This window comes from Micromys minutus (assembly GCF_963924665.1).
Source record: "Micromys minutus genome assembly, chromosome: X".
In the NCBI taxonomy this organism is placed as follows: Eukaryota; Metazoa; Chordata; class Mammalia; order Rodentia; family Muridae; genus Micromys; species Micromys minutus.
This window is the reverse complement of record NC_137970.1, coordinates 102117745-102145581: the sequence shown is the minus strand read 5'-3', so window position 1 is coordinate 102145581 and position 27837 is coordinate 102117745. Positions and strand designations below refer to the sequence as shown.

At 44.3% G+C, this 27837-nt stretch overlaps 1 protein-coding gene across 3 annotated transcripts; it reads right to left on the bottom strand.

The window, feature by feature from the left end:
• On the bottom strand, window positions 1-27837 carry ARHGAP36 (Rho GTPase activating protein 36; the record flags this gene model as incomplete). 3 transcript variants are annotated; one of them, XM_080910664.1, is made up of 13 exons in its annotated part: window positions 1-153; window positions 504-680; window positions 1050-1156; window positions 1284-1381; window positions 1574-1750; window positions 1891-2039; window positions 2557-2707; window positions 2964-3019; window positions 3257-3449; window positions 3663-3901; window positions 4512-4577; window positions 5764-5922; window positions 27780-27837. In XM_080910664.1, the coding sequence occupies 13 exons, from the start codon at window positions 27835-27837 to the stop codon at window positions 5-7; spliced, it is 1779 nt and encodes a 592-aa protein (XP_080766790.1). In that variant the 3' UTR covers window positions 1-4. The 3 variants fall into 3 exon arrangements, with proteins under 3 accessions (XP_080766790.1, XP_080766792.1, XP_080766791.1); XM_080910666.1 differs by lacking the exon at window positions 504-680; XM_080910665.1 differs by lacking the exons at window positions 504-680; window positions 27780-27837 and having other exon boundaries at window positions 5764-6016.

Here is a 27837-nt window from a genome sequence, read left to right as displayed (position 1 = left end):
ACATCTAAGGAAAGAAGCCGGTGCCAGATTTGCCCTTCTTCTCCCGGGGCACACGGGGCAATGGGTGGTCTGCACTGGGGGGGTTACCCGCTCCTCCATCGTTGTCATGGGAACGGGCAGTGCCGGCAGGCATGGTGGGTGCCACAGCAGAACCTGGAAAATAGTGACAATGTTAACTTCTTACTTTTCTAGACTTCATACTTTGCAAATAGCTCAAGACACTAAGACCTACTTTTGAGTTTCAAATACAATACAAGGCAAAAAAGCAGAGCTGGAACTTTATAAAAATTGAGGTCTTCTTTAGAGTATGAAATCCCATTAACTTTTGGATATTCTTTATGGTTTGGGATCTTTTCCTCATTTGATGATTCATCATTTTGGGACTTAATCAGCTGCAGGGATCTCTTCAAGGTTGGGAACTTCTCCTGAATCTTGGGGCTTATCATCATTTAGGGCATTCATATTATCTGGTATTTTATTAATGACTGGGGCTTCATCGTTACCTGGGATTTCATCCTCATCTGAGTCGGTGTCTTCGTTGTTTGGAATTACATCAAGATAGGGAACCTCTGCAAGATCCAGATGGTCCTGGTCTTCAAAATCTGAATCATCTTCAAAGTCATAGTTCATGGTAGCTCCAAGATTCAGCATCACGGGCACATCTGTGACTCCTTCAGGGTCTGAAACCACATGAAAATAAGGTAAATCTTCAAAGTCCTGTGTCTCCATGAGTTCTAGGATTTCATCAAGTTCTAGAATATACTCAAGGGTTAGGTAGATCATCAAAATTTAGTGTGTTATCACCATCCCCTTCCTCATACTTACCATAATCTTCTTTATCAAACTCTAGTATGCCCTCAAGATTTCAAGACCTTGAAATTCCCGCAAAACAACTCATTCACTGAAACATTCAAATACTAATTCTTCATTTACAGACACAACATTCTCAGAGGACTCATCTTCCTCAAGGGGCTTATCTTCAGCACAAATCCAACTCTCTGGAAGGGCTTGGCCTTCTGCAAGGCACTGATCCTTAGAAGGGAACTGACCTTCATCAAAGGGCTGGCTCTGGGCAAAGAGAGCAGCCTGGGCTTCAGCAGAGCTTTCCACTGGATCAGAAAGTAAAGCATCCTCTTCCATCTTTATGCGAGCACTCCTGAATGAGAAAAAAAATGAAGTTAATAGGTTTGCCATAAAGTTTGCTAATATCAAGATAGTGTGAAACTGTAAGTCCTATCTGTAGGTTAAACATTAACAAGCCAGGAAATAAAAACTACACTCACTGGATCTTCCTCAGGTTCCGGCGTCTGATAAAATCTAGGGCTTCAGGGCTGGACTTCCACACACGCTTAGCAACCTGCTTCTGAATATGGGGGGGCACCTGAAGGTAAAAGTAGTAACCTTAATTGCATGTTCTTTTTTATTTATACTGATCTTTATTGGGTATTCTGAATGAAGGCACTGTGATCAGCAAATGGAAGATATTCTAGTCTTGGTTATCCACGTGGAACTTTCACTTGTATTGTGAATAGAAGAATGTGTGAAATGAGTGTATTCAAAAATCCCTACTTACCTGGAAGAGGATGTCCCAGTTATCAATCATGGCGCGGACCACATTGACAGATGCAACATAGTGATCAATCCCCAGTTTAGTCTTCCTGGATTCCTTCTTGGCCAACTTCCCCTTCTTCAGGAGGGAAGTTCCAAACACCAAGGCCAAGTTGGTGGAAGTCATTCGGTTTCCTGGAACCTAGGTAAAAAGTTGGGATCAACCTTGAGTGGGTACTAGAAGCTACGCAAATAGATGTATAATTTTTTTATTGTTGGATTTTCCCTCTTTGCCCACTTTACAACCATCTTATTTTCACAACCCTTTTCCACATTTTTTACCAGCTGTCCATCAATGCCAATGGAGTCTTCACAGTTCTCAGTGATTTTATGCAGTGCCTTCAGCAGACGTTCAAGGGTGTCACTGTTGCAAGGTGGCATCAGGTAGACCAGAAGCTGCAGGGCAGAAACCTGGTCCTTGGGTTTCAGAGCTAGAGGAAGAAAATGGGGCTGGCTTAGAGGACTAGCTTTGGCAGTCCTTTGATACCTTTGATATCAAAGGAAAAATATTTCTGCCTCATGGTTGCTAGTGACTGGACAAAGTACCAAAGTAACCTGTTTTTGCTTCCTCACAAAACATCTGACTGAAATCAGGGTCTCTAAAGCAAGATGTGCCCTTCTCAACCTCAAAATTAAATCTCTATAGAGTCTGGGTTCTTCTTTACCTTAAGGGGCACATTTAACAACTTCCAGAAGCTGAAGAGAAATTTCTAAGCAACAGATTTATAAGGGAACAGCAAGGGACACAAAACAAGCACCAGGTTTTACTAATGTGTTTATTTTTATTAAAATAATGACTGTGTATTCTGGAAAGATTATGTTCCATATTCTGTTGTTCATTCTACCCTAGATTCATGAAGATTCTCTAGCCTGCACTTTCTTGTTATTTTCCCCAGATTCGTGTATTTTTCCCCCTTTGGCCCCAGCAATGGAGGGCAGAAAACTCACTTGCAGTCAGGAGGAAGGACATGTACAGCTCATCTGGCAGCAGAGAGTCCTCCATCTCACGGAAAAACTCCTTGAGGAGTTCAGCCACATCATGGACATTCACACTGTCATCCAGCACAATATCCAGGCCCTTGTCAAACAATGCACGGAGCTAAAAGAGGGAGAAGAAGATGTGAAATGTCTTCCTTGCCCAGCACTGGCTGGGTCTTCAACAGTTCTTCAAGGTGTGACAGGCTTCAGTGAAGATATCTGGCTACCTAGTATGTCTAAGGGTCTGTAAAGAAGATCATAGCTGCCCTCACACACACTGTCAACCACGACACTACCCTATATATATATGAAAGAACCCTTATTTCTACCTTTCTTTTCTTACCTAAAGAACCAACATGTAAATACAGTCAGTTTACCTCAAGCACCCTCCGCAGAGAGTACTCAATGGTGAAAATCCCCACGGAGCTTAGGCCTGAAAGAAAAGACCAGAGATTCTGAGTATCCATGACCCCTGTTCCCCAGTTATGTTTTCCTTGTTCTCCCTAAGCATCTGCATCCCAAATTTCAGTGAAATTATCAGGAGAACGCTACTAAAGACTTCCAGTCCACAACTTCTTTCTCTCCCTTTCTAGAACATTCTTTCTTTCTTTTTTGTTTTGTTTCGCTTAGTTGCCTCCTTCCTTGATTTAACCATTTGCGGATCCCTTACCATGTTTCTCAATGAATTTGCAGCAAGTCTCAACAATCTGAGGGATTTGTTGAGCAATTGGATTGAGGCTCATCTTCCTTTTGGATCCCAGCAGTCGCTGCCCGATGGGCAGTGAAAGGTGTGAGAGCTGCAGGATCTGCAGCAGCAGGGCTCCATTCTCCAGCTCATCCACACTATCCACAGAAATGGCACCCTGTGGGAAAATCCAGACTATCATGACCTGGAGAAAAAGGAGCAACCACTGGGACATTCCTAAGTGCTGAGCAACATCCAGAACTTGACAGTCTCTGTGTGATAAGACAAGCCCACCGTTTCTATTTCTGTTCAGCCCCCAGACCATAAGGACACAAGCCATGACCTCTTTCCACAAAAGGCCCCTGCCCGAAACCTCTAAGACTGAACTTACGCGACGCCCACGGCGAGTGAACTCTCTGGGCAGGGTGGTGGGCTCATTCCTCCTGCGACTGAAAAAGCGCCTCATGCGTCCAAACATTCTCTGCACCACGTTTCCCCGACGACGACGACCAGTGGAACCGTTGATATCTTCAACCTGCATGGTGTCTGTCAGTTCACGTTGCTTGCGGCGGGTAAGCTCATTCACCAGAACCTCTTCCAGGCGAATGCCAAATGTCTTGAGTGACGCAGCTGAGAAAGAGTGAGAAATTTCAAAGACCTGCAGCACTTTTATATTAGGGGGAAGTGCGTGGGCTTATAGCACTCTTCTAAGCAATCGTCCATAATGAATCCTACTCCCCCAGGCCCGCAGTGCCCCTCCCTGGGGAGCGAGACCCTGAAGTGGTTAGGTAAAAATGACTTGGTGTCACTCAAATGCCAAATTTGGCTCAAAGTTTCATCCTTGCTTATGTTTTGCCAGTGCAGGAGCACCTTGAAGCAATGGGCAAGATCTCTTCAAATTCTGCGAGTGGTGTGTCCACGGAAAGCTAAGGCAGGTGTGAGAGGACCACCCCAGGAACCAGCATTTATTCCTTCATTTCTTGATAGAAACCCCTGAGGGGGTGTTTCTGGGAGGGAGAAGGAAGAGTGTTCGGGGGGGGGGAGGGGCTATAAGCACTGACCATTTCCAGTATTTAGGGCCACACTACCAGAGAAGAGTTTGCATTTTATTTTTATTTTTTTCGGGGGGGGGGGAGGGAGGGAAGGAGGGAGGGAGGGAGAGAGAGAGAGAGAGAGAGAGAGAGAGAGAGAGAGAGAGAGAGAGAGAGAGAGAGAGAGAGAGAGAGAGAATTCCCCTCACCCCTGTCTTGTCCTCTCAGAATCAGAAACCACTTCTCCAGGGTGTTTGGACGGTCAGCAGATTCAACTATGGAAGGAGAAAAGAAAAAGACATTTGCATTCACATACACATAGAAAGTGAGATGCAACTGAAACATTTCATTGATTTGTAGCCACGGGAGGGGGGAGTGACGCTCTGTCCATCCCAAGAATGCTGTTTGCTTTCGCCCAGCCTCAGTTTCCCCACCTGACCACAAGATTAGCCCCACCTAGCACGTGCAAGGTTCCAAGAATTTAGCCTAAGCAAATAAATGCGCCAGACGCATCTTACTATGAACCAGTAATTACTCAACACACTTAAAACATAAATTCAAAAGCTCAGAGGCACTGGGATCATGCAACAGGCGAGGGGAGGGGCTCTGCCTGCAGCGCCACCACGGGTGAGGGTCGCCAAGTTACTGCGGAAGCACTCACGCGCCTTTTTGCCTTGGTTCCCTCTGCTGCGGTGAGAGAATAGGCGACACCTGGCTGTGTCTCCGCGCCAAATCCCCGCAGTAGTGACTGCCAGGGGTCTCCTCACTCTTTGCTTCACTCAGTTCTGGCTGCACCTGGGGTGCGCGCCTGGCAGTCTTGGCGCCCACCCATGCACTTCCCAGTCTTAGGGGAGCGCCCCTCTAGCAGTGAGCACCCACCTCCGGTAGAGCCCGCAGCCAAATCTGTGCGCATACCCCTGAGGTCTCCCGGAGCGCTAGAACCCGATCCTGTGCCTGGTCCCCATAGCCAGCAGGGTTGGATTGCGCTCAGAGCGCACCTCCCGCAGCCATACCTCAAGCCCGCACCACCAGCCCGCTCTTTGCCCCGGTTGGTGCGTGTCTCTCTGTCTCTTTCTCACTGTCTCTCTCTCAACCGCGCAGTCTCTTCCTGTCCCAGTTCTCTTTTAGAGTGTCCCTTTAAGCCTTGGTCCCCCTTTGCCCGATTCTCCCACCGTACCTGATGAGCCCCGTTTCTTCACCTGTCCTCCGTCTTTCCGGGCTTACTATTCCCTCAAAACCCCAGGTTTCAACTCAACTCAACTAATCTTTTTACCTTTTCTGAAATTTAACAAACAGTATTCAACTCCTGCTTCCTCCGTTCCGGGGGCACCAGGAGATTGGTCCGGTTCTGAGACCAGTAAATGACCCCCTTTTACTCTCCTAGACTTTCAAGTTGCCCGGTTCTGCCCGGGGGGTCTACTCGCCCAAAGGCGAGGACGCCACACTCCGGGTACAGCTCACCTCTGTCCGGCTTGAATTCAGAGAGGAAATGTCTGGCCACGAGTTCGTGGTAAGCAGTCTCTTGCAGCTTCAGGCGCTCCAGCTCAGAGAGGCTGTGTATGGATACCATGTCCATCCTGCGCTCTGGGTTCTGTCCTGGGGCTCCTCCCAGGACGCTCACTAAAATAATGAAGGCAGGCAACAACAGCAAAAGGGGTAAGATTCTGGGACACCATGTCCTTGCTGCCTTTAGAAAAGGAGTGCAGCCACCCATTCTGGAATCGGATGATTATCAAGACTGCATCATCAGATTGTCACTGACTGGACCTGGTGGAAGGAACTATAGGGAGGGGGGTAAAGAGGGAGGGAAAACTGGGAGGCGGCTTCACCCTCAAGCAGAACTGCCTCTGTGTTGAATATTCAGGGGGAAAAAAAGAAAAACCAACTTGAAAAAAAAAGAAAGAAAGAAAACTGCTCTGAGTAGATAATCCAAAAGAGAGAGAGAGAAACTAACAAAAATTAAAGAAAATAATTTTAAAAAATAAGCAACCTTATATTTTTAAAAACAGCTTGACACAACAGTAAGACATAATAATTTCTATTAATTAACTACAACACTGATAAGGTTTTTTTTTTCCCATGATGATGCTCTAAGCTATCAGGGTTAGGTAAAAAGGAGGCATCTATCCAAGATAATGAGCACTGTAAATTTAAATAACTCTTTCAGAAGACAAGCTGGACACACAGATTTGGAGCCAAAATTTGTCCCCAGGCCTTTTGACCTAGTAATTCCCCTTCTAGGAATCTATCCTAATGAAATCTTGCTACAGACAGGAAACATCATATACAAATGAACCATCCACTAAGAAAAAAAAAAGAAGAAAGAGGAAAAGCTAGCTCAGAAATAAGATTACTTATATAATTACGTAATAACTAGTATGGAAAATGATGCATTCATTTATGTCTATGAAGAAGTTTTCAACAACAAATACAAAATACAAAAATAATGATTGCATCCATGTGAAGAAAAACATGCCTAAATCACTGAAAGAAACACACCAAAATTCTAACAAATAGTCTTTAATATTTTATAGTTTTTTTCTCATTTCCTGGGGGGGGGTCAACTTTTATGAAAACAAACTTAATCTCTAGACTATTCTTAGTTAGACTCTATACAGAATTAGTAATCACAGGGAAGTTTGTCTTAATATAATGGCAAAGGTGTTTTATATGGCCTCCCTCCATAGCCCTATCTGATTTTGTGTCCAGGCTACACATTCCTCAGTGAATATTTCCCTGGACCCCACATAAGCATCTTTTTATCACATCCTCTATTACTCTTGTTCTTTCAGCAATTCATTCAAAGAAAAAAAGAGAAATCTGTAATAAAGAGAAATCTGTATTAATTGTCCACTTTAATCCAGGCAGTAAATAATTAGGGAGTGAACAAGAGAATCCTGCTCCTTTCATAGAAGATTCAACAGTGCAGTGAAGGACATACACAGGTTAGCAACAGTTTGCAATACCTTTTGGTATGGCAGCTAGCAAAGGTATAAATAAAAGTACTGTGAGAATAGACAGAAGTCTGCCTTGAGATTGGGGGGGGGCAGAGAGACAGAGACAGAGAGATAACAGCTTGTGAGCAGAGTAAGAAATGAAACAAAGAATGTTACCAACTTAAAGAAACATGCAGAAGTTGGGAGAAGATAAATCATGAAAGGCCTCATAACACCATGTTCTCTTGGCAATAGGGCACTACTATAGGGGTTTAGGCAGGAAGTGACAGAGTCATAGCTGTAGCTTTATAAAAATGCACATAGCCATGAAAACCCTGCTTGAGGAGAAAGTCTGAAGCAGGTAGATCAGCTAAGGGTCAAAGGGCTGATGACATATATCAGAGATCCTGTATGGAAATGACAGGGCTTAGTGCTAAATTAATTTTAATGGAAAGGAAAAGTTTAGGCTAGCTTCCAGGTTCATGGTTTGTGTGGAAATGTACATGGCAGAGAAAGTAATTTGGAACATAGAGAACTAAGGCTTTTGACAAAAAGAAGCAATCCTTTACTATTTTTTGAAGCTTTACTCTCATGAAGATTTACAAATATGTTCTATACATTATTCTAAGAGAAGCTTAAAATTCAAAATCAGTAATATGGCTGTGGTGTGGCAGATAAAAGATAGGAAAAAGGTCTATCGTATAATCTAAACAAATGAGCAATGTTGTTTAAAAAGAAAATATATTTCTTGAGTTTTATCAACAAATTCTTTTTCCTCATATAATGGCAAGTCATAGATACAGGAAAAGCTTGCTGGCTAACTGATACAGCATGAGAAAGAATGAGGCTTCCTCATGTTGTGGCTTTTAGAGGAAGCCTAGATGAAAGCCCATAGATTCTGAAATTCCTTCAACTGCAAAGCACATACCCTAAACCCAAAGTGAACACCAAAGCTGTACCTCCAAATAACCACAAAGGAACCATTTTAACCAAAGGCATATACGCATTTAAGTGCAGTTTCATACTAAACTTCTAGCAAACCCCACTTACAGTAGCAAATCTAAAATCCATCAATGATGGTCTCATTTTGATACACAGTCTCTAGCTTTGGCTTAAAATTTATAACATCACAGCCCCCCCCATCCCAATCCAAACATCTTTGTACCTGTCTTGGAGTTTCAGCTATTTCTTCTTGTAGCTTACCAGAGCTGTTCACCCAGAGAGCAGAGCTGCTTCTCTCCCCAAAAATACAGGATGGAAATAAATCCCTCCCCTCCTCAAAAAAAAAAGGTAAGAACAAACAGTGAAACCTCAAATCATCATCAACCCAAAAGGGAGAGGGAGAGAGAGAGAGAGAGAGAGAAGAGCCTTTGAGAGAGATGACTCAGCCTAGATGCTTACAATTCCGAGGGAAATCAAAGGCCTTACAATAAACCGTTTGTCATTGCCTCTCTGCTTCATACAGGGATGAACTTAACCACAGTTATAGGCTGCAGTACTGCCAACAAAATTGACTCCATCTTGCCTACCTTCAAGGTTCTCAGATAGCCAGTAGGCCCCAAGACTACAGCAGAGCTAGGGAGACAGACTAGAATGCCCAAGGAACAGCAAATGGGGAGTCCAAGGAAATAAACAGGATTCAACAGTAAGAGACAGGCATAAAACAACTTCTTTAGATTTTACCAACCTATTTGTCCTCAGGCCTGACTCTCCAAACTGGATACAAAAGAAGGCTCACCGCAGGGAACAAAATGCCCAAGAGACCTCTCTTGCTTCAGGGCCATCCCCTCCCCCCTTCAGCTTGGTATAGAGCTACCTTAAATGACTATGAAATCAAAAGGATACCCAAGAAGGAAGGTGAAAACAAACTAGCTGAATTTTGGTCTAGAATTCAAGGTATTTGCAAAAGTAATTTTTTAATACAAACACTGCAGTGGGCAAAAATGTTAGAACCAAAGTCAAGCTTTATTATTTTTTATCTATAAAAGCATAGGAGAACCCAGTTGATTCTGAGTCTTGGTGACCCCCTCTGTAAAGTGGGGAAGTGACATAGTTTCCATTTCCACAGTTGCATGGTAAATGTGTGTGTAATAAATAACACTGCCTTTTAAAAAAAAATAATGAGGTGCTATCAAGGATTCTTTTCAGAGGTCCCAAACCCATCTGAAACTGTCAGGTTGCAAAGTGATTACATAAAATAGGAATTGGTATCCATGCATTGATTACTCCACTCTGTTCAATTTCTACTAAGTTTGAATTAAATTAGCACAGATGAAGATATCTGGGGATATATTAGAAAAAGCTCTGTCTTCTTCCCTCTTAAATTTCAAGCATTTTTAATCATCTTACAAGAGTCAGAAAAACTAACTGCATAATTAAATATTTCAAATGCTGTTATTCAGATGAGTAAAATGCAGATATATCCGCAAATGTATTTCTCTTTCAAACCATCCAGTTTTTCCATGTTACCAACAGAAGAACTTATAATAATATCATTTAGATCAGCAAAGGAGTTCAGAAATGAATAGAAAGCAAGCAGGAGAATCTGAACAAAGGGCAGCAGTATTGAACAGCGCAAAGGGGGTGAGCACTCTTGGGTGGTATCAAACCTATTCTCCATGTCCTCCTGAAATGCATGGCACAGATGGGGAAACAAATTAAGTTTAGAAAGGTCAACCACTTGAACATGGAGAGAGCAGAAATGTTCTCAGCTAACCATAAATCCACAACCTTCACAATGTGGAGACCTATTTACTTCATTGCTCCCATCAAATAGTTAGGATTGGTCTAACTCCCACCAGTAAACACAGATTGGAAAAAACAACCACAGGGGCCATGCTGACTCTATGGTTGGAATATCTATTAATTAGGCACCTTGTGGCATCATTAGAATTGAGCCACTGAAAACTCCTTCGTGTTGAAGAAACTGATAGTGCAAGGAGCTGGGTGTCCAGAAGGGATCACATCTACGTCATTCAAACGTATACAGGCAGTGACAATGCATAGAGACACCCCCACTAATACATCCCGACCTGAAAAAAGAGATACAGGGCTCCAGCTGAACACATCTGGGCACCAATGTGGTCTGCGGACACATTAGCTCATTCATCTCGAGCATTAATGAGTTAGCCTTTAAGTTGTTATCCCATAACCTCCATTTCAGCAAAGGCTGCAGATGCAGTGAACAAAATGACTCATTTTAGCCTGTGCAGTGGTGATGCCCCAAGATAATTAAATCTGAGGACTGCGTTCTTCAGTCCCCGCAGTCAGCCCATCATGCCACGACAGAGGCTCATAAACAGGAGGTAGCACTGTCAAAATAGTTCAAGAAAAGCCCTGTGTCTAAAATTCTCTTTCAAAAATATTGTACTATTAGCATCAGAGTTAAACCTTGTCCAAAACCTCTTTTGCAATTCAGGAAACTGAGGCTCAGAGAGAAATGAGATTTTTTTTTCAAGGCAACACAACAACTTACTAAAAGAGTGGATATGAACCCATTTCTCAGTATCAGGGCATTTTCTACTACCCCATCTACTAATTCCCTCCATAGCTGCAAGACTTTTGCATTGCTAGATAATGAACTCAGAAGAATGAATACATAATAAAGTCAAATTCCCTAAATCCAGAGGAAATCATAGAGAAGGCAGGCACCACCAGAAATAACAGCATCTTTGTACAATTTTCATTCCATAGAATGTAGTATGCCCTTTTCAAATTTTATGGACTAAAGAAAAAAAACTCCAGTTCAAGGTGGTAAAAGGCAATCATTAAGCTATAAACATCCCAAAGGATAGTGTAAACAAGGCAATACAATATCAAATGCAAGATGTATATTTTCTCACTGTTGTCTGCAGTGTGTATCAGGGTACAGAATAATACTGCCATCACAAGCTATGTCATATTTTCCATCTTTTAGTTACTATTTCTATCAAATGGTGGCAAAGGAGAGAAAAAATAAGATGTTCTATCAGCATGGGGTGTTAAAAATTAATGAATGCTTAATTTGCCTTGTACTTCTCATTTTCTCAAATACTTTCTATCCGTCCTTTATGTCTAGGCCCTGGCACACAGTAGGTGTTCAATAAGTGTTCTTTGGGTGAATCATAGGATTATAAACTCTAAGGGTTTGTGAGAACATAAAGCTCTTACAATTAAAACAGCTATCCATGATTCATGAACAAATGAATCATGCCACTTTCTTACAACAACCCCTGGAAAGGAGGTGGGTTGGGATTATCTCCTCTTTACAGAAGACAACAACTAACTAGAGCTCTTGAGAACTTCTGACTTAACTCAAGTTATACAAAAGTATCTGAGAAGTAGAAATAAAGGTTCTCTGTATCTCTCTGTCTCCTTCTCTTTCTCTATTTCTCTCTCACTACCTCTCTGTATATGTATCTCTTTCTCTGTTTCTGTCAATCTCTCTCTCTATGTGTCTCTGTAAATCCCCCCTCTCTCTCTCTCTGTGTGTGTGTGTGTGTGTGTGTGTGTGTGTGTGTTTCACACAGGAAACCTGGATCAAAATGGAAGCCTTACATATTCAAACACCAAGTGTATGACTTACTAAAGTACCTCACTTCTGTGAGTCTTGAGTCTATGCCCTTTTACTATAACAAACATAGCATGCAAGGTATGTTTTAGGGGTACAAATCCAAAGATAAGGTATGATAAAAGAATCATATAAAGGGCATATTTGTCCCAGAGTAAAGACCCCCTCTCACTCAAAAAAGAAAAAACACTTCAAGTCTACTATACAAGGACTGCTAGGCCGAAGTACTTTTATCTGAATATTGATGGGGACTCTCTCCCTGCTGAAGAATGCCCTGAACCAGAACCACCTTTAATGAGTGAAAATGAAAGCAAACCTACTGCTAGCAGGAAGCTCACTTTGCCTCTACTGGGTCTTCCTTGATGAGAGATGCAGGATGTGGGGAGATCAAGTTAGCTTGTGAGATGTAGGGAAAACTACCTGGGCCACAGAAGGAATTGAGTACCACTATGGCTTGCTCAGCACTATGAATAATCCAGGGCTGCTAGGAAGGGGGGAGGTTAGCTAAATGGAAGGCCTCATCCTGCCCTTGGGATCTTATGGCCTAGTTGAAGGTCACATAAATGCCACAGGACTGAAAGAGAAGGATCACCATGCTTTTGTATTTCTCTTTACTAATTCAAATGCATTTTCTCTCCTTTGTTCCCATAAAGACTATTAAGAATGGACTATATCTCCAGCCCTACTCATACCAGACAGACCTTTCTTCAAATGTTGGCTTTTGGTACACAGAGGACATCCTTCCCAGACATCCTGTATGCCTCTCTCTTTCTCCTCCCTATCTGCTCCACTTACAAGCCGCCATCTACACACGCACACCCACATACTCTTTCACAGATTTGCACAAACACTTGTCTCCCCTGTGTTGACTGTAACAGAGAGAAATGAGAATGAATTAAATGGCGCATCATCAACCATTTGCCCTTCCAGATCATATCTGTGGCTTCTACACAATGTACATGAGAAAGAAAACAGCAATAGAGCAATCCCCCAGACCACCTGGGCGGAGGTCATGTCAAGAAAACATGCAGAGTAAGGAAATCCTCATAACCCAGGCTTCCTTTCTGTGCCCCTTCCCACTTCTCTTCCCTTTGATTATATCATCCTCAACTAGCATACTCTTTTCTGCCAGTTTTCTTCTTCAAAATCCTGTCTGAAGGACTATCATAGGGAATTGGGTCGGTGGGAGATACTTTCCCCTGTAGTTTTCATGAATAAAAATGACATTTTAAAACTACCTTCAAATAACCATATTTCTAAAATACCAATATCAAACTGCATTCTCTCAAAAGTAGACAGACTCCTCTCTTCAAGAAGACCAGGAGTCAGGAGGCCTGCTTAGTGACTACGCAGCTGGATGGCCTTGGGCAAGTCAGTGGGCACCTCCAAACCCCAAACACGACTGACATAATAATTTGTCATTATATTGTTTCTCTAAACAGCTTTGTAGAGAGACGGAGCACTCTGACTGCAGAGTCCTTGCTTATTCTAAGGAGGAAATTAGTGAACTGCAGGACGGGGTGGGGGGGTGTCACAGTGCTGCTACTCAAAAGAGAGCCCCCCTCCAGTCCTCAGCTGATCCAAGGGACCCAAAATGTGGAGAGTGAGGGTAGCAAGTTGCTTTCCCTCCTCATCTTAAGCTGGGGTGCAGGCTCTTGACCCCAGGAACAGGGATTTTAGCACAAACTCTATACCCTTGAATTAAGGGGTTACTCTCAGCTGGTGGCAGCCACTGAGCCAGAGAACAAGGCCTTCCGACTGAGTTGGGCTTCAAGTCCCGCCCCTAACTAGCTCCTGGGAGCGCTTAACCTGCAAAGTTAAACCAAGACCCCCCGCAGCGCCCAAAACTACTCTCCATCTCCCGCCCCCCGCAGCCACCCCCCCCCCCCGTGATAACTGGAAAAAAAATCCGTCTGTCCTAGGAATTCTCCCTTGGTGCCCTTACCCGAAAATCCTGGCAACAAGTTTAACACTATCTGTTCTCCTTTCCCTCCCACACGTCGGAACCTCTGTTGTGAGGACCCTCACGCCCTCTCTCGCCACCCCACAGAGGGTCCCACTTGGGTCCCTGATGTCCAGCCCCTGTTCTACCTCTTAGCGACTCTCCTGGTCCGGCCAAGGAATAAGAGGTGTGGAGACCTGCTAGCCTGGCAGTGCGCCGCTGCTAGTCCTGAGAGGAGCTGCAGGCGCTGTGAGCGCTCGCCTCTGCCACTCCGATTCCCCCACCCCGTGTACAGCTTTCCGCGGTGGGGTAGGGGCTGATTCATAGCAATTTTCTACACAGCAGCCAGCTCCGTGCCTCAGGCATACCTGTTTGCTGAATTCCCTGGACTACTCCCACCGTTTTTATACGTACCCCATAATCTTCTCTCCTTTTATTCAAAACAATTTCATCTTTAAGATACAGCCCTAAGAGTCCCCCATTTTTGAGCATTTCCAAATGCCCTCTCTCTCCTGGCCATGCTCCACAGTCTCATATTACAGATGAGGGAAAGGCAAAAGTGGGGTTCAGAAGGTTCAGAAATGTACCCCCAAACACTAAGCTTATTAGTTCCAAGGCCAATGTGAGGGTCCACATCTCTTAGTTCCATACTCAGCTCCCTCTTCAATATAGCACATTTATTCCCTTCTGACCTGGTTCTTATGATCATGAAACATCCTTTGTGGACCCTTTGCATGTAAGGGCTGCCCAAAGACCACCACTCTCCACACCTTGCCTCACTCTTTTAGCTCCCACTTTTGTCCAAGGTCTCTGATCTTAAAAGGTCACTTTGTTCCAAGTTCAGTGAACTAGGGAAGCAAATAGTAACAAGTCACCCACCTGCATAGCAGTGACCTCAATAACTTCTGCCAACCTACCTCCCCTAACCAATTACTGTTATCTTCATCCTTTCTTGTTGTTTTTATATGTCTAGACATCTGGGGAAGCCACAGGGGTATGCATCTAAAACTTTTTTCAAGACTGCCCTCTTACAATCTATAGCCCACCGATTATATCTATAAATCAACATTCCATCAGACAATAACTTATTATTGACAAAGAATAAAGTATATTCAATATTCTACTATGATGCAAGCTCTCAAAGGAGAGGCACTTCCAATGCACAATGGCCTCCCCTTGCAACTGACTTTGTTATTCTTTTGTGTAAAGTCAATGGACAGCAAGAGAATGTGGTTGTTAAAAGGTTAAAATACATTGGAGAAAGTGATAGTTCAGAATGTTACAGACTATGTATAAGGCAAGCAAGAAAGAAGAAAGGAGGAGCAGAACCCAGGCTCAGGAGAGAAGGATGAGAAAGGAAAAAGAAAAAGCTAGAAAGCAGCTGCTTGTTCTGGGCAGACATGGCTTCAGAGAAGGCCCAGGAAGATTTGCCCTTACTTTCCCAAAGACTAAGTAAGACATGTGACTCTAAAGAATGCAGCGTAGAAGAGAGATCCAGAAGCTTAGTGGCAAATTTCTCTGCAGAAATGGACCAGAAAGGAGAGAGATGATAGGGGATACAGTAGATCCCTGGAAACACACACACACATACACACATGCACACACAGAGCGGGGAGTGGGGGACACTTTTCTGTCACTGGCTGCATAGGTGTGTGCTGTTTTGGGTACAAGTACCACCATCACTACCACTAGGATGATCTTGAGCTCTCCCCCTGAGATTAAATAAATCTTACCCCACTCAGAAGTATAATTGGAATGTTCAGGATGCGTTTGTTTTCCATTGAAGGAGAGGATGTCTTCCTCTCTTGTTGGAAATGGGCTGAGTGCTTTCCCTTTATAAGTTCTACAGCATCAGACCAGGAGATGGAGAAAAGGAGGGAGGGAGCACTTGAGGCTGATCCAACTGTCCCTGGCATATTCATCCCCATCCTCATTCTCTCACTCCCGGTCTCCATCTCTAGAGTTTTCTGCAGCCCCTCCTTCTGTCGCTGGCAGCATTGTTCCTCTTCCTCACTGCAGCATCCTGCAGACAATTTCCCCCACTTCCTTGTGATAAAGTACTGATGCTGAGCCACATCTTTCTATTGTGCTTGCTTTGAGTGGTACTAGGGACTGGGCTCAGGGTTTGGGGCATGCTAGACCTTCATATCACTACTGAGTTATACCCCCAGTTATGGTACTTGCCTTTTAAGGTAGAAGTTTAAGCTGGCATGACAGAAAAAGGCTAATGTTTGGTATAAAGGTTATGTTATCAGAAATGGAAAAAAAATCCACTTATGTACCCAGCTACATATTAGTGTCGAAAGACAGCAGGGAAGCATGATTTGAACCTGAATTCATAGGAAGCCAATTCAGGCAGAAAACTGGCAAATTGTTGGCTTAAATTGCAATGATTGCCATGGTAACATAAATACACCAAAATGATTTGAGATATTAAATAGGTCCAGCAGTGGATGTTACTTGGCCTCAGTTTTCTCAACTGAGCAATAGGAGAATAGATGGTTGCCCTCGATTTTTTTTTTGGGGGGGGGGAGGGTAGAGAAGTGAATAGATGACTGTTGCAAAAGCTGAGCACTTACCTTAGTACTGAAGCAGCAGTGGAAAAGAACTTGTTCTGGGTCACCAAACCAACAGTAGAATCAGATGGGAACCCAGGTCTTACACACACACACACACACACACACACACACACACACATACCTAACCCTAGGAGAAGTGCTTTTCATTCCACTTTCTGCTCTGGGAAGAACTTCAGGAGTACCCTTGGGCACTTGGTGGAGACAAACATAGGGAGGCCCGGTAGGAGTTGACTCTGTATATATATATAGATGTAGTCACTCTATCACTTAGACTCTGCCTCGGGGGACTGAGACTCAGGCTCCCGTCTCATCCCCTTTCTCATCACCATTCAGGTAATCTCTCTGTGGTATCTTGCACTGATTCTTTGTCACTTCAGCACCACCCCTGCTGCCCAGCTCCTAGGTGGTGACTCACCCTTTGGCTGGATAAGGCCTCTGCCCTCCAGGAAAGAGGCTTTCTCCTTAATTAATTGCAGAAGCCTCAGCTGCATTGAAAAAAAATGAAATAAAAAAGAAAACAAACAAACAAAAAACTCACCCATTCAATAGGACTTTGAGATTAAGGACTTTGAGGAGGAATCCAATAGCCCCTTGCCCAAGGCCATTCCCCTCTATCCCCACAGTACCTGTATTGCCGCTATCCAAGTCCCTCTTCTGTGTTCTTAACTATTTTTTTTGAACCTCCAACTCTCAGTGTTGCCAAGGGATTTCACCCAGGACATCTCTTTTCTGCATTTCATTTAGGCTGTGTGTCCAGCACTACACTAGGCACTGTCAGAATGTAAAGCAACAAGAGACATCTCTAGCCCCCAGTGAGTGTTCCCAACAAATGTATGAAGATCACTATACCACTTTGTAAAGGAGAAAATATGTCAGAGGGGTAGGAAGTTCCTGTGGGTAGATGTGTCAGGTGGGACGACCCTACCACAACCTCAAGAACTGGAGCTGTAACTAGAAATGTTTATGGTTAGGGACTAATGTCATGAAGACATCCATGCAGGCATTTCCCTTCAACACAGCATTGCTTGAGAATTAACTGAAAGTTTGCTGAACACCTTATCACCCTCTGACTTCCTGGCTTAAGGGCATCAGCTAGTGACCAAGTCCCTCAAAATTGTCCAGATTCTTGTCCCCCAAGCCCACACATCCTTATACTTTTAAATAAAGCTCACGGAAGGAACGAGATGTCTTTTAGATGTCAACTCCAGGAATACCCTGCGACTTGCCTAGGTAGTCATCTGCAAAGTGGCAGCATGGAAATTCGAACCACTGACCACTTGAAAACCTACAGGCTTTGCACAGAACTTTATGCGCTTGGCTCTGAGTAGTGAGGAGGAGAGACCGTCTCTTCCTCCATTTCCCTCGCCTGCGGTCCATCTCCACAGAAAGAGAACACAAGCAAAAGACTGAAGTCTAAATAATCATGTCTGTGGAGAAACGTTGGAGTTTACTGAGAGGCTAAGGTGCAAGAATTGAAAATCCCCTTCGGATACTCTGCCGCCCCCTGCCGCCGGTGGCTCTAGGTCCAAGGTTGCTGTGTGCCTGAAAAGCAGGGCTGAGTGCTCAGGGGGGAAAAGAGCTCTCCCTGGCTTCGTGAGAACAGACACAGGTTCCTCTAGGCTGCAAAGAGCCCTGTTAGATTTGCTGACGTAAGGGGGGGGGGGCAGCGTCCTACTGTGTGTCCAGCACTGAGTCAGTGATTTCTAACTGCCGCTGCCTTGTATGTAGTAAATCTGTTGCTATGCAAAAATAATGAGCTCTCCATTAAGAGAAGTCTTCGAGCTATAAGCTAGAGGTTTCCGCAACAAGCTTCTATGCAAATCTCAACTCTTTACTTTTTGAAACCAATAAAGCCCCACACTCCTCAGAGATCCACTCTCAGGCATAAAGAAAGAAGCAGCACACCCGGGGGGAGGGGCAGAGGTCAAACAGATGGGACAGGGGGAGGGTACTGGGAGGAGGAGCCTCGAGCGGGGTCGACCACAATCTGAGTCAGGGTCCTCGCTGAGTGCTCGCGCCTGCTGGCGAAATCCCCGGACTTTCTGTTTTCCTGGGTTCCGACTGGACCATACCTGGATCCAACTCACTGTTTTGGCCCGGGACAGAGGGGCAACACCCTCGGGTCAAAGGGAAAAGAGCCTCTGTGTCCGCTCCGCCTTGCACGCCCATCCTCCCTCCTTTCTTCCCCGCCTCCACTCCTCGCCCCCCTCTCTTCCGCCCTGAGAGAAGGAGGGGGCGGGCTGTATGTGTATGTATGTATGCATGTACGCGTGTGTACGCGCGCGGGTAAGGCACATCTGTATATGTGTTTGTGTGTGGCCGAATGTGTGCGATGGGGGGGGGTGAGGTGCATGATTTAACTCAAGTGTTTGGTGGGGTACCTTTGCTCTGTGACATGAAGAGGCATGTGTTTCTGCTGTTGGTGTGTGCATGCTTGTAAGATGTATGATTCTGCCTGACTGTAGAGTGACTATGAGGGCGCGGTCTGAATGTAGGTATGTTCGATGTGGAATTCTGCCGGGTCTGTGAAGCTGCTGTGGTGAATGTATGTAAGTTAACAGTGTGTGTGCCTGCTGAAGGTTGTGTGCATATGTATATTTCATGTGTGCTTAAACTTAGATGTGTGTCAGTGTGCTTTTACAGGTAGTGTTTATTGTGGTGTGTAGTGTGTGCATTTGTGAGCAAGGCACCTGTATAAGAGTGCTAAAGTGTTTGTGTGCAAAGGCTTGTGCATGTGAAGGTTTTATGTGTATTTTAATTGTATGTTCAAGTGTGTGGTTTGGACCTGTGTGTCCAATTTATATGCCTGCACAGAGAATTGAGTACCGTGTGTCTTGGAGGGAGATCATGGGAGTATGTGGGTGCAGTGTGTAAAAATCACAAGAGTATTTAAAAGAATCTTTTGAATAGTGTTCTCTCTCTGTGTGTGTGTGTGATTGTGTCTGTGTGTGTTTGTGTGTGTGTGTGTGTGTGTGTGTGTGTGTGTGTGTGTGTATACATTGCACCAAGATTGGGATTAAGAAGGAGGTATGGGCTGGCGACCCCAGCAGGGGCGCCCGCGGGCTTGATCTCCATGGAGGGGTGGAGGTCTGCTCTTCCAACGCTGCCTGCCAGGTCGGATGTGGCAGGGTGTGAACTTACCTGCTGCTTAGAGACCGAAGAAGAAGGCATCGCACGAGATTTGGACAGGTAGGGCGCCTAATGCGCGGTGCAGGGGCTAGTGGGAGTAATCTGGAAAAATTGTTGATCACTGACCCATGTCACCACCACCCCACCAGGAGGTCCCAGTTAGTCTCCAGCTGAGCACAAGTATTTGTTCAAGGCCTGGCTGTTTTCACACCTCTATGACTTTGTGTGGGCAGATGCAGTTGCCTGGAAGCCCTTTCCTCCTGGGCCTAATGACAAACTCCTACTTAATATTTTTTTAAGACTTAATGAAAGAATCACAAAACTTTCTCTGCCTTTTTTTCTGCCCCTTCCTCCTAGCTGAGGGCCTCCATCCTCTTCATACTTCTTAGGGCATAGTCATACATAACTGTAGATATCGGTCCCCCCTTGCAAATGTAAGGACTGCTACAGAGAACACCTGGTATATAGGAAGAATGATAATAATTATCCCAATACTGTTTTCATTTACAAAGCACTTCCTGTGTACCGGGCACAGTGCTAAGTCCCATTATATGTATTATCTCTTTCAGTCCTCACAGTGGGGCTGTGAGGAAGACAGAGGTATGATTACACTTCACAAATCAGACTCAGAATAGTTAACTCATCTCCCCAGTGACATGCAGGTCCTAGGAGGCAGAGCTAGTGTTTGAACTCAGGTCTGTCATGCCCCCTAAAATCATTCTCCTGTAGCAGGCAGCTTCAATAAAAGTTCTCTGATTTCCTGTTAGACAGTGAAGTCTTTATCAAACAGCATCGTTTCCCAGGGCTTCCTTCTTCTGAGTTTACTGACAGTACCAAGAGTACTCAGCATAATTACTCTGGCTCTCAGACAGCTGAAGCATTCTCCATCTAACCGCATCTCACCACCTCCAGTTCCGGGAGCTCTCCTTAGGCTAGTGCTGAAAGAAAACCAAGAATGAGCTCCCCCCCAACCCACCTTCTGGTCATAGCATTACAGAATTGAAAACTGGGAGGAATAGAGGTGAGGGATAAGGAAGGAATATTGGCACTGTTTCATAGATCCCCAAGACCTGCTTGTGTAGCACCCCTAACAGAAGCTGCTCTGCAGTGAATTTCAAGCAAACCTGTCCTCACCATATCAAATTTTATATATATATATATATATATATATATATATATATATATATATATATATATATATATATATATATATATATACATATATATATATACATACATACATACATACATACATACATACATATATATATATATATATATATATATATATATATATATATATAAAACAAGTAGAATCCCCCTCCCGAATGGACCCTATTTTGTGTTATTCGTGCTGGGGGGCGGGGACTGTGCTTGCCTAACAAGGCTCATGCTGCTCTAATGCCTTCCAAGTGACTTCATCTGAGAAATTCTAATTAAAACAATACATTGCATTTGGGAGAACACATTTATGGGGGGCGTGGTGTCAGCCTAGTCAGAGCCAAAGGATGGCTAGAAGCTCTGGCTCCCAACTGAGCCCCCAGGGAACCATCTTGGGCTGCTGCAAAGGGGTCAGAGATTGGAGCGAGAGGGACAATTCAATAGTGGTGAGTCACTTTGCCACTTTTCCTGGGGGAAAAGTGAGAAGCACGATTTAAATTGCCACTGTTATTATTGTGCCCTTTCAACTGGCACAAATGAGCCTAGTGTATGGATGAAAAGCAGTAGGAACATCCATAAAGCTGCCCCCAGCTGGGCTTGGGTCAGCACCTCATCCTGGGTGGGGTGGGACAGGAAAAGCATTGCTTAAAGTATTAGGTACACGGAAAGGCTTCTGTCAGAATGGAAAAAAGAATAGGGATGGAAGTTCTGAGAGTCACTGGACAGAAAACACCTGAAACCTTTGATTTCACTACACTTCAATCTGTAAAAGGAGCTCAGAAAAAACTTCAGTATGTTTCAGCATCTGGTCTCAGGCACTCAGCCCAGCATGGGTCACTCTGACACCCCAACCCTCCCCTACCAAAGACACCAGCCTCATTTCTGCTTCCTCACTGCCAACCATCTGCATGCTTCCCTTCCTAGAAGATTTTCTGCCTTTGTCCCATTGAACAATCACTCTCTCTCTCTCTCTCTCTCTCTCTCTCTCTCTCTCTCTCTCTCTCTCTCTCTCTCTCTCTCTCTCCTCCCTCCCTCCCTCCCTCCCTCCCTCCCTTTCTCTCTCTCTCTCTCTCTCTCTCTCTCTCTCTCTCTCTCTGTCTCTGTCTCTCTCTCTCTCTCTCTCTCTCTCTGTCTCTCTCTCTCTCTCTCTCTCTCTCTCTCTCTCTCTCTCTCTCTCTCTCTCTCTCTCTCTCTCTCTCACCACTGAATAACCTATCTAAATCTAGGCAATCCACTTGCATCTACAGGGACCTTTTAGCTCAATTTATGAGCCTGTGAAATGGGAACAAACTCTGAAGAAGCTAAAGTCTCCAGATTTGAGAGGTTTTTAAGATGTCATATTGGGCCAACGGATATTAACATACTTTGAGACACTCTCACCTAGGACTCCTGTAAATTATGAGAGATGATGGGGCTGCCAGGAAGGACTACTGCCACCATCATAAACTCTCTCTCTCTCTCTCTCTCTCTCTCTCTCTCTCTCTCTCTCTCTCTCTCTCTCTCTCCACCAATTTCCTTTTATTTTTAAACTGCTATCATAAGTTTGTCCTTCGGAGTATGAGAAATGTGTCCATACAAAATGAGGACTAGATGGAGTATTGTAAAGACAAAGGAGCCTTAATGTCTCCAGCCTTCTGTTTATTCTAAAATATAAGGGTCTACAGGCTCAAGACAATAAAATGTGAACTGTAATAGGGAAAGAAATCTTCATTTCCCCATAAAAATAAAGTCATTGAGCACAGGTCTTTTGTCTTTTTTGTGAGAGCGGAGAAAAATCACAGGCATTGGAATAAAGCAACTTTGAAGCCGCAGGTTTATCTATCTTGGTCACACTTGGCTGTGAGCTCTGGGAAGGTTACTTCACTTCTCCAAGCCTCAGTTTCCCCACATGCAAAACGGCTGCCTTAGAATTGCTTAGATGAGAAAGGAGATGAATCGTAGAAAGCCCCAGCCAAATACCTGACACTCGTAATAAATGTTCAAGAAAAGGTTAGTTAATTCCCTTCTTCATTTTCCCCTTTCTTGTGCAGTCATCACTAGGATGTTCAGGGTGTGGCACCCACTGATTAAATAGATATCGTTTCTCATTACTGGTTTGTCTAACACACTTGAAAAAGCCCCTTCTTCTTTTAGGATGATATTTTTGGATTGGCCCAATGCAGCCCCAAAAGAATCAGATCTTAGTTCAATTCTCACTCCGTAGTTTCTCTTGGCAGTGTTAATGGGACCTGGGTTTGAGAAGTAATACTCCATAAACTCTGAAGCCTTCTGCTACATGTTCAGACTTTCCCAACTTGCCCTTAAATAGGTGCTATTGTGCTAAAAAAAAAAAAAAAAAGTAGAGACTATTTCTTGATGGGGGGGGGTGTATTTTCTACTCATCTCTATCTAGAAATCAAGGAGAGTTCCTAAGATATAGCAAATTTCAAGGATCAGAGGAAAATGGGATGGGAGGCAATCATGGCTCTCTGGTAGATATGACATAATGAAAATTAGGTCTCTAATTATTTTTTCCCAGTTAAAGAAAAACTCTCCTCTCTGTACCCCTTCCTCCCTGGTGCTATTGCCTCCCTCTAAAGACCAAAGCAAGTTACTATAAGATAAAGTTAGTTACACTAGAGCAGAAGGTAAGGTTAAGGGATGGGAGTCCAGGTAGTGGCCTGGGTGATTATTATGCTAGGGAGGGGCCGAAACTTTGACAGATGAGAAAAGTACTGATATTCATGGGAGCCAGAGTTCTGAGAGGCGAGTCTTTGAATTTTTTTTTTTAATTCAACCCTCTCCTTTACACGGTCCCCTTTCTCTCAGACCCTTGGCACCACCCTGCAAGCTATTATATTAGTAGTTCTATGTTCATCTCAGAAGATCCTGGAGCCTCTGCTTTGAGAGGAAAAGTGAGAGGAGTAATACATAAGAATCAGCCAAATCATACAGAGAATAGTTGGAGCAGCAGTTTAGGATAAGCCCATAGAGCTGCATAGGTTTTCTTACTAAGCAGGGACCTACTGGCTGCTGAGTACTGTGTGCCCATCTAAAGAAGCCGAGTGGTTTCTCAAGAGGTGTATCTGAAGATCTGTCAAGTCTTTAAAGTGGAGACACGAATACCTTAGAGACTTGTTCTGAAGGTAAAACTCGGTAGTTTACACAAAGTGCATGGTTGTTGGTTAACATTTGGAGGAGAGTAAAAATATGTGTCTTCTGATACCCGAAGCATAAAAATCATATAATTTCATGTACAACAGTAATGATTCTTCCTGTCATTAATAACCCAACAATGTAGCCATGCCACTTGAAGGGAAGGGAAGTAATAGGCTTGCAATAACACTATAGGATCAGGCCCAGGACTCCAACCAGCTGTGCCCCTTTTCTCACCCAGCAATAGGGGACAGTTCACAATCACCTGGTTTGATGTAGTCGCTATATTTAAACAAAAATATGAAGGAAAAAGATTTAGATTGAACTGTGTATAATGAAATTTAAGTTTAGTGTACAGATTGATTATGTATCATAGGCCTTTGATCAGCCTTTATATTGATTTTTAAAATTTAAAGGGAAACTGTATTCAGCTTTAAGAAAACAAAACCCAAAGTACCATTTTGCTCCCCTTCTGGAATCTCCTGGTTTACCTGCTAGGAATTTTCTTCTGGTCTTTCCAAAATTCACCTGTGATGGTTTTGATCATGCCATTTTCCATGTTATTATGTATTCTTCAGACCACATTTTGGTGGTTGTATTCTATCTATCAAGTAAATATGTCATAAAGTTAATTTAGCCGCTGCACTATTATTGGTCATTTAGGTTGTCTTAGGTAAGTGTGAAAACGAAGGAATGATGTGTATTTCACAATTGCCATAACCACCCTCAGGGACCTGGTGTCCTGCTCTCCTGATGTGTTCAATGTGCTCTCTGTCATTTGATATTTAAGCTTGATGAATGTCAGCTCTCCTGCTAGAGCCTGGGGTACATTTGCATACAGATTATTTATGCCAGTTTTCAAGCCACAGATTCTGCGTTTTTATGCTCGTGGTAACTAGAGTGTGGTTGAACGTGGTAAGCTTAGCCCTGCCTCATATGTGGAGCAAAGTCTTGAGGCAGAAAGAAGTCATTCACAGAGGAATTTGGGAATGGGGTGTCCTTGGTGAATTTCATATTTATCTGACCCGCCTGGCCAGGGGAGTGAGATGTCCTTTTGGCAATTTTGCCCTCCCTTTGGAAAATGATTTTGCTCCAGCCCACTCAGGCCTGGGCTCAGCAAATCGATTAGGTATTGCCTCTAAAAGAAGATTAGATTTGTATGTGAAATGGACCCCAGGGTCCCTTCAGCTTCCGAGTTTTGGCTGCTGTATAGAAGTCACAATGCTTGAAGCCAAATCTTATGCCAGGAGTGAACTGGGAAGGGAATTTCAAGTGGGTCAATCAATGGTGTTGGCTTTCTGCCCCACCCCACCCCATGTCTCCCAGACCTTAGTGATAGCCTTACCAAATACCTTCATATAATTTTCCATTGACGCTAAAAACCTCAAAAGATTACTCTGACAAAAGAACTACGTAGAATATCTCCCACATTCTGCTCAGTCTGTGGCCATATATCTCTAACAGCTCTGATGCCTAAGGATTTTTAAAGGCATTTGGAAAGAGAAGCCAAGGGCAATTCTAATGCCATAAAATATCAACAGTTCTTCTACGCCCAAAGTTACTCTTCTTGTTGCAGTGTTTCCCACTGGGAAAGCAATACAGTATATACTCTTAACTGGTCAAAACATGTTTCCTTGCCTTTATTTTATACTTAAATGTGATGTTTTGTGACATGAGCGAGTAAGGCTGAGTTCCTGGGCCCAGCATTTGGGTAGCACTTTACATATATTAGCAGTCACCGTGTGGGGGTAATAGACCTGGTGTGTCATAGGAGTATTCGGTGGACAGGTCTCGCCAGCTGGAAATGCAGGCTTTGTGTTTGTTTTAAACACTGACTAAACAGAAAATGGGCACTGTGAAAAGAACTTGTGTTTACTTAATTTTAAGTAGCTTTCCTTGAAAGTAATTGCAATGTGGATAATCTGTCAACTTCGTAGAATTTGCATGGATGTGTGGGTGGCACATATGTGCATAATGAGTATGGTGTTTTATGGAAATTATGCAATTCATGTATATAGTATATTTATAGCCGTTTATGGCCTTGTGTAGAGTGTGCATGGGTTTGGGATGTGTACACATACACATATTTATGGCTATGTGCATTTGTGTACATTTGGTAGCAGTGTAGGCTTTCCGAAGAGAGTAAGTAAGCCATTCAGGACTAAATTTACAGGGCACAGCTGGATATGTTCTTTTGGTCTGGTCATTGACTTTTATAACTTGAAGACTGTTCAAAGAGCAGCAGCTAGAGGTGGGCCCTGCCACATGTTCAACCAATGGAGAAACTGGGGAGATTAGAATGAGACAGAACTGCACTGAGTGGTAGAGCGGGGAGGGTGGCAATGTTCGGTTCCAGATGGCCAGGGCATAATCGGGGCATACCCTTTGATTATGATAGACCTTGCTGTTTTATGATGGGAGGGGGATTCCCCATAAGGAGGAGCCTCTGTATACTTGATCTCTCATTGCAGTTATGTGACAGCCTTCAAGGGTGTTTGAGACCTAAGGCCTCAAAACGTATAAGACTCCTTTGTTTCCTCCCTCCTCCCCCCCCTTTTACCTCCTCCCCCTTCTCCCTTCCCTTACCTTTCTATAGCCTAGGCTGGCCTCAAACTTACTACTTTGGCTAGGCAGACCTTGAACTCACAATCCTCCTGCTTCAGTACCCCTAATTCTGGCAACAAACTAATGCCACTACACAGACCTTTTCCTTTTCCTTCCTTCCTTCCTTCCTTCCTTCCTTCCTTCCTTCCTTCCTTCCTTCACCAGGATTGCACACTTTAAAGGCACAGAAAAAATAACCTTCAGTGGATACAAATCATTTTAAAGTTCAGAGAGATTATCATCCGTCAGAGTGTGTACTTGAACTGGCTAAACTGCTTCAGTCCCTTAGCAGGAAATGAGACTACTGGGGTGGGTGTTAGCAGAGCGCTAGGACTAAAATCAGATCTCCTATGAATTCAGTTTCTGAGGCCCCTCCTCTTGGTGCTTCCCCTCCCTTGCCTGTGAGGGGGCAGAAGAAAGAAGAGACAACACCAGGTTTGGTCTATGGCTGGTGACCAATGACGCATTCTCACTAATATAGATTTTGGAGTTGGAGACTATGGAAAAACAGGTGGCCATGGGGGGCAGGTGGCAGCCTGAAGCGGGTGGGGCTTGTCAAAGGGAAGTGAAGGACAGTGTAGATTTGGGGGTTCATGGGGGTCCCTAGGGAATCTACAAAGTATTGCATTAGTCTCCTGAAACTTTAAAAAAGAAAAGTTTTATAGAAGGCATTTCAGAAAGGTGAAATGGGATAAACAAATGTACACAGAAGCTGTGCAGTTTGAATATTTATGCCCTTCATTCTATGAGAGTAAGGGAACCAAGCACTGACTGACCTCAAATACTCAAGGAAAGGCCCAGAGTAAAGACCCCAGGCCCTCACCACTGAGCAGTTTAGGGCAATGAACAGTTAGCAGAGCCTAAGCTGTTCCAGATTGGCTGCCAACTACATGGATGACCTTGGGCAGGCCTTTCCCTTGTCTGGTTTCAATATCATTATCTCTTAAATGGAGGGGTTAAATTAGACGACTCAAGAGGCCAGGGCTGCTGTTCTTCAGCTGAGATTGGGACAAGGGGGACGGGCTTTATGGCAAAAGGAAACTGCACTTCCAAGTCAGAGTCCCTGGGTTCTTGATGCCCTGAAAGAGAAGGTCCCCCTGGGGCTTTTAGAGTGCTGGGTTGCGGGATGGCTTGCTGGCCAGGAGGCTCTGGCTGTCCCCACCTTAGGATAGAGCCAGCGACTCCTCCCCCGTGCTCACCCCGAGTTCTGCGGAGCCATTAGTGCGATTGCTCTGAGTTCCCGGCAAAGCTGGTGATTTATGCGGGTCCTCGACGGGGCAGTCCCTTGAGCCAAGAATAATTAGCTAAAAGCCAGCGGGAAAGCAGGCAAGGGGGTGGGAGGGAGCCAAGCCCTAGGGCACCCAGTCGGGGCTGCAGTCCCTCACCCCCCGGCAGCCCCCAGCTGAGCACCCCAGCCCTGCGACAAGGTGGGCCCCACTCACCACGGCGGGGGCGGGGCTCAAAGGCCGATGCGAAAAGGCAGTCCAGCATCCACGCCAT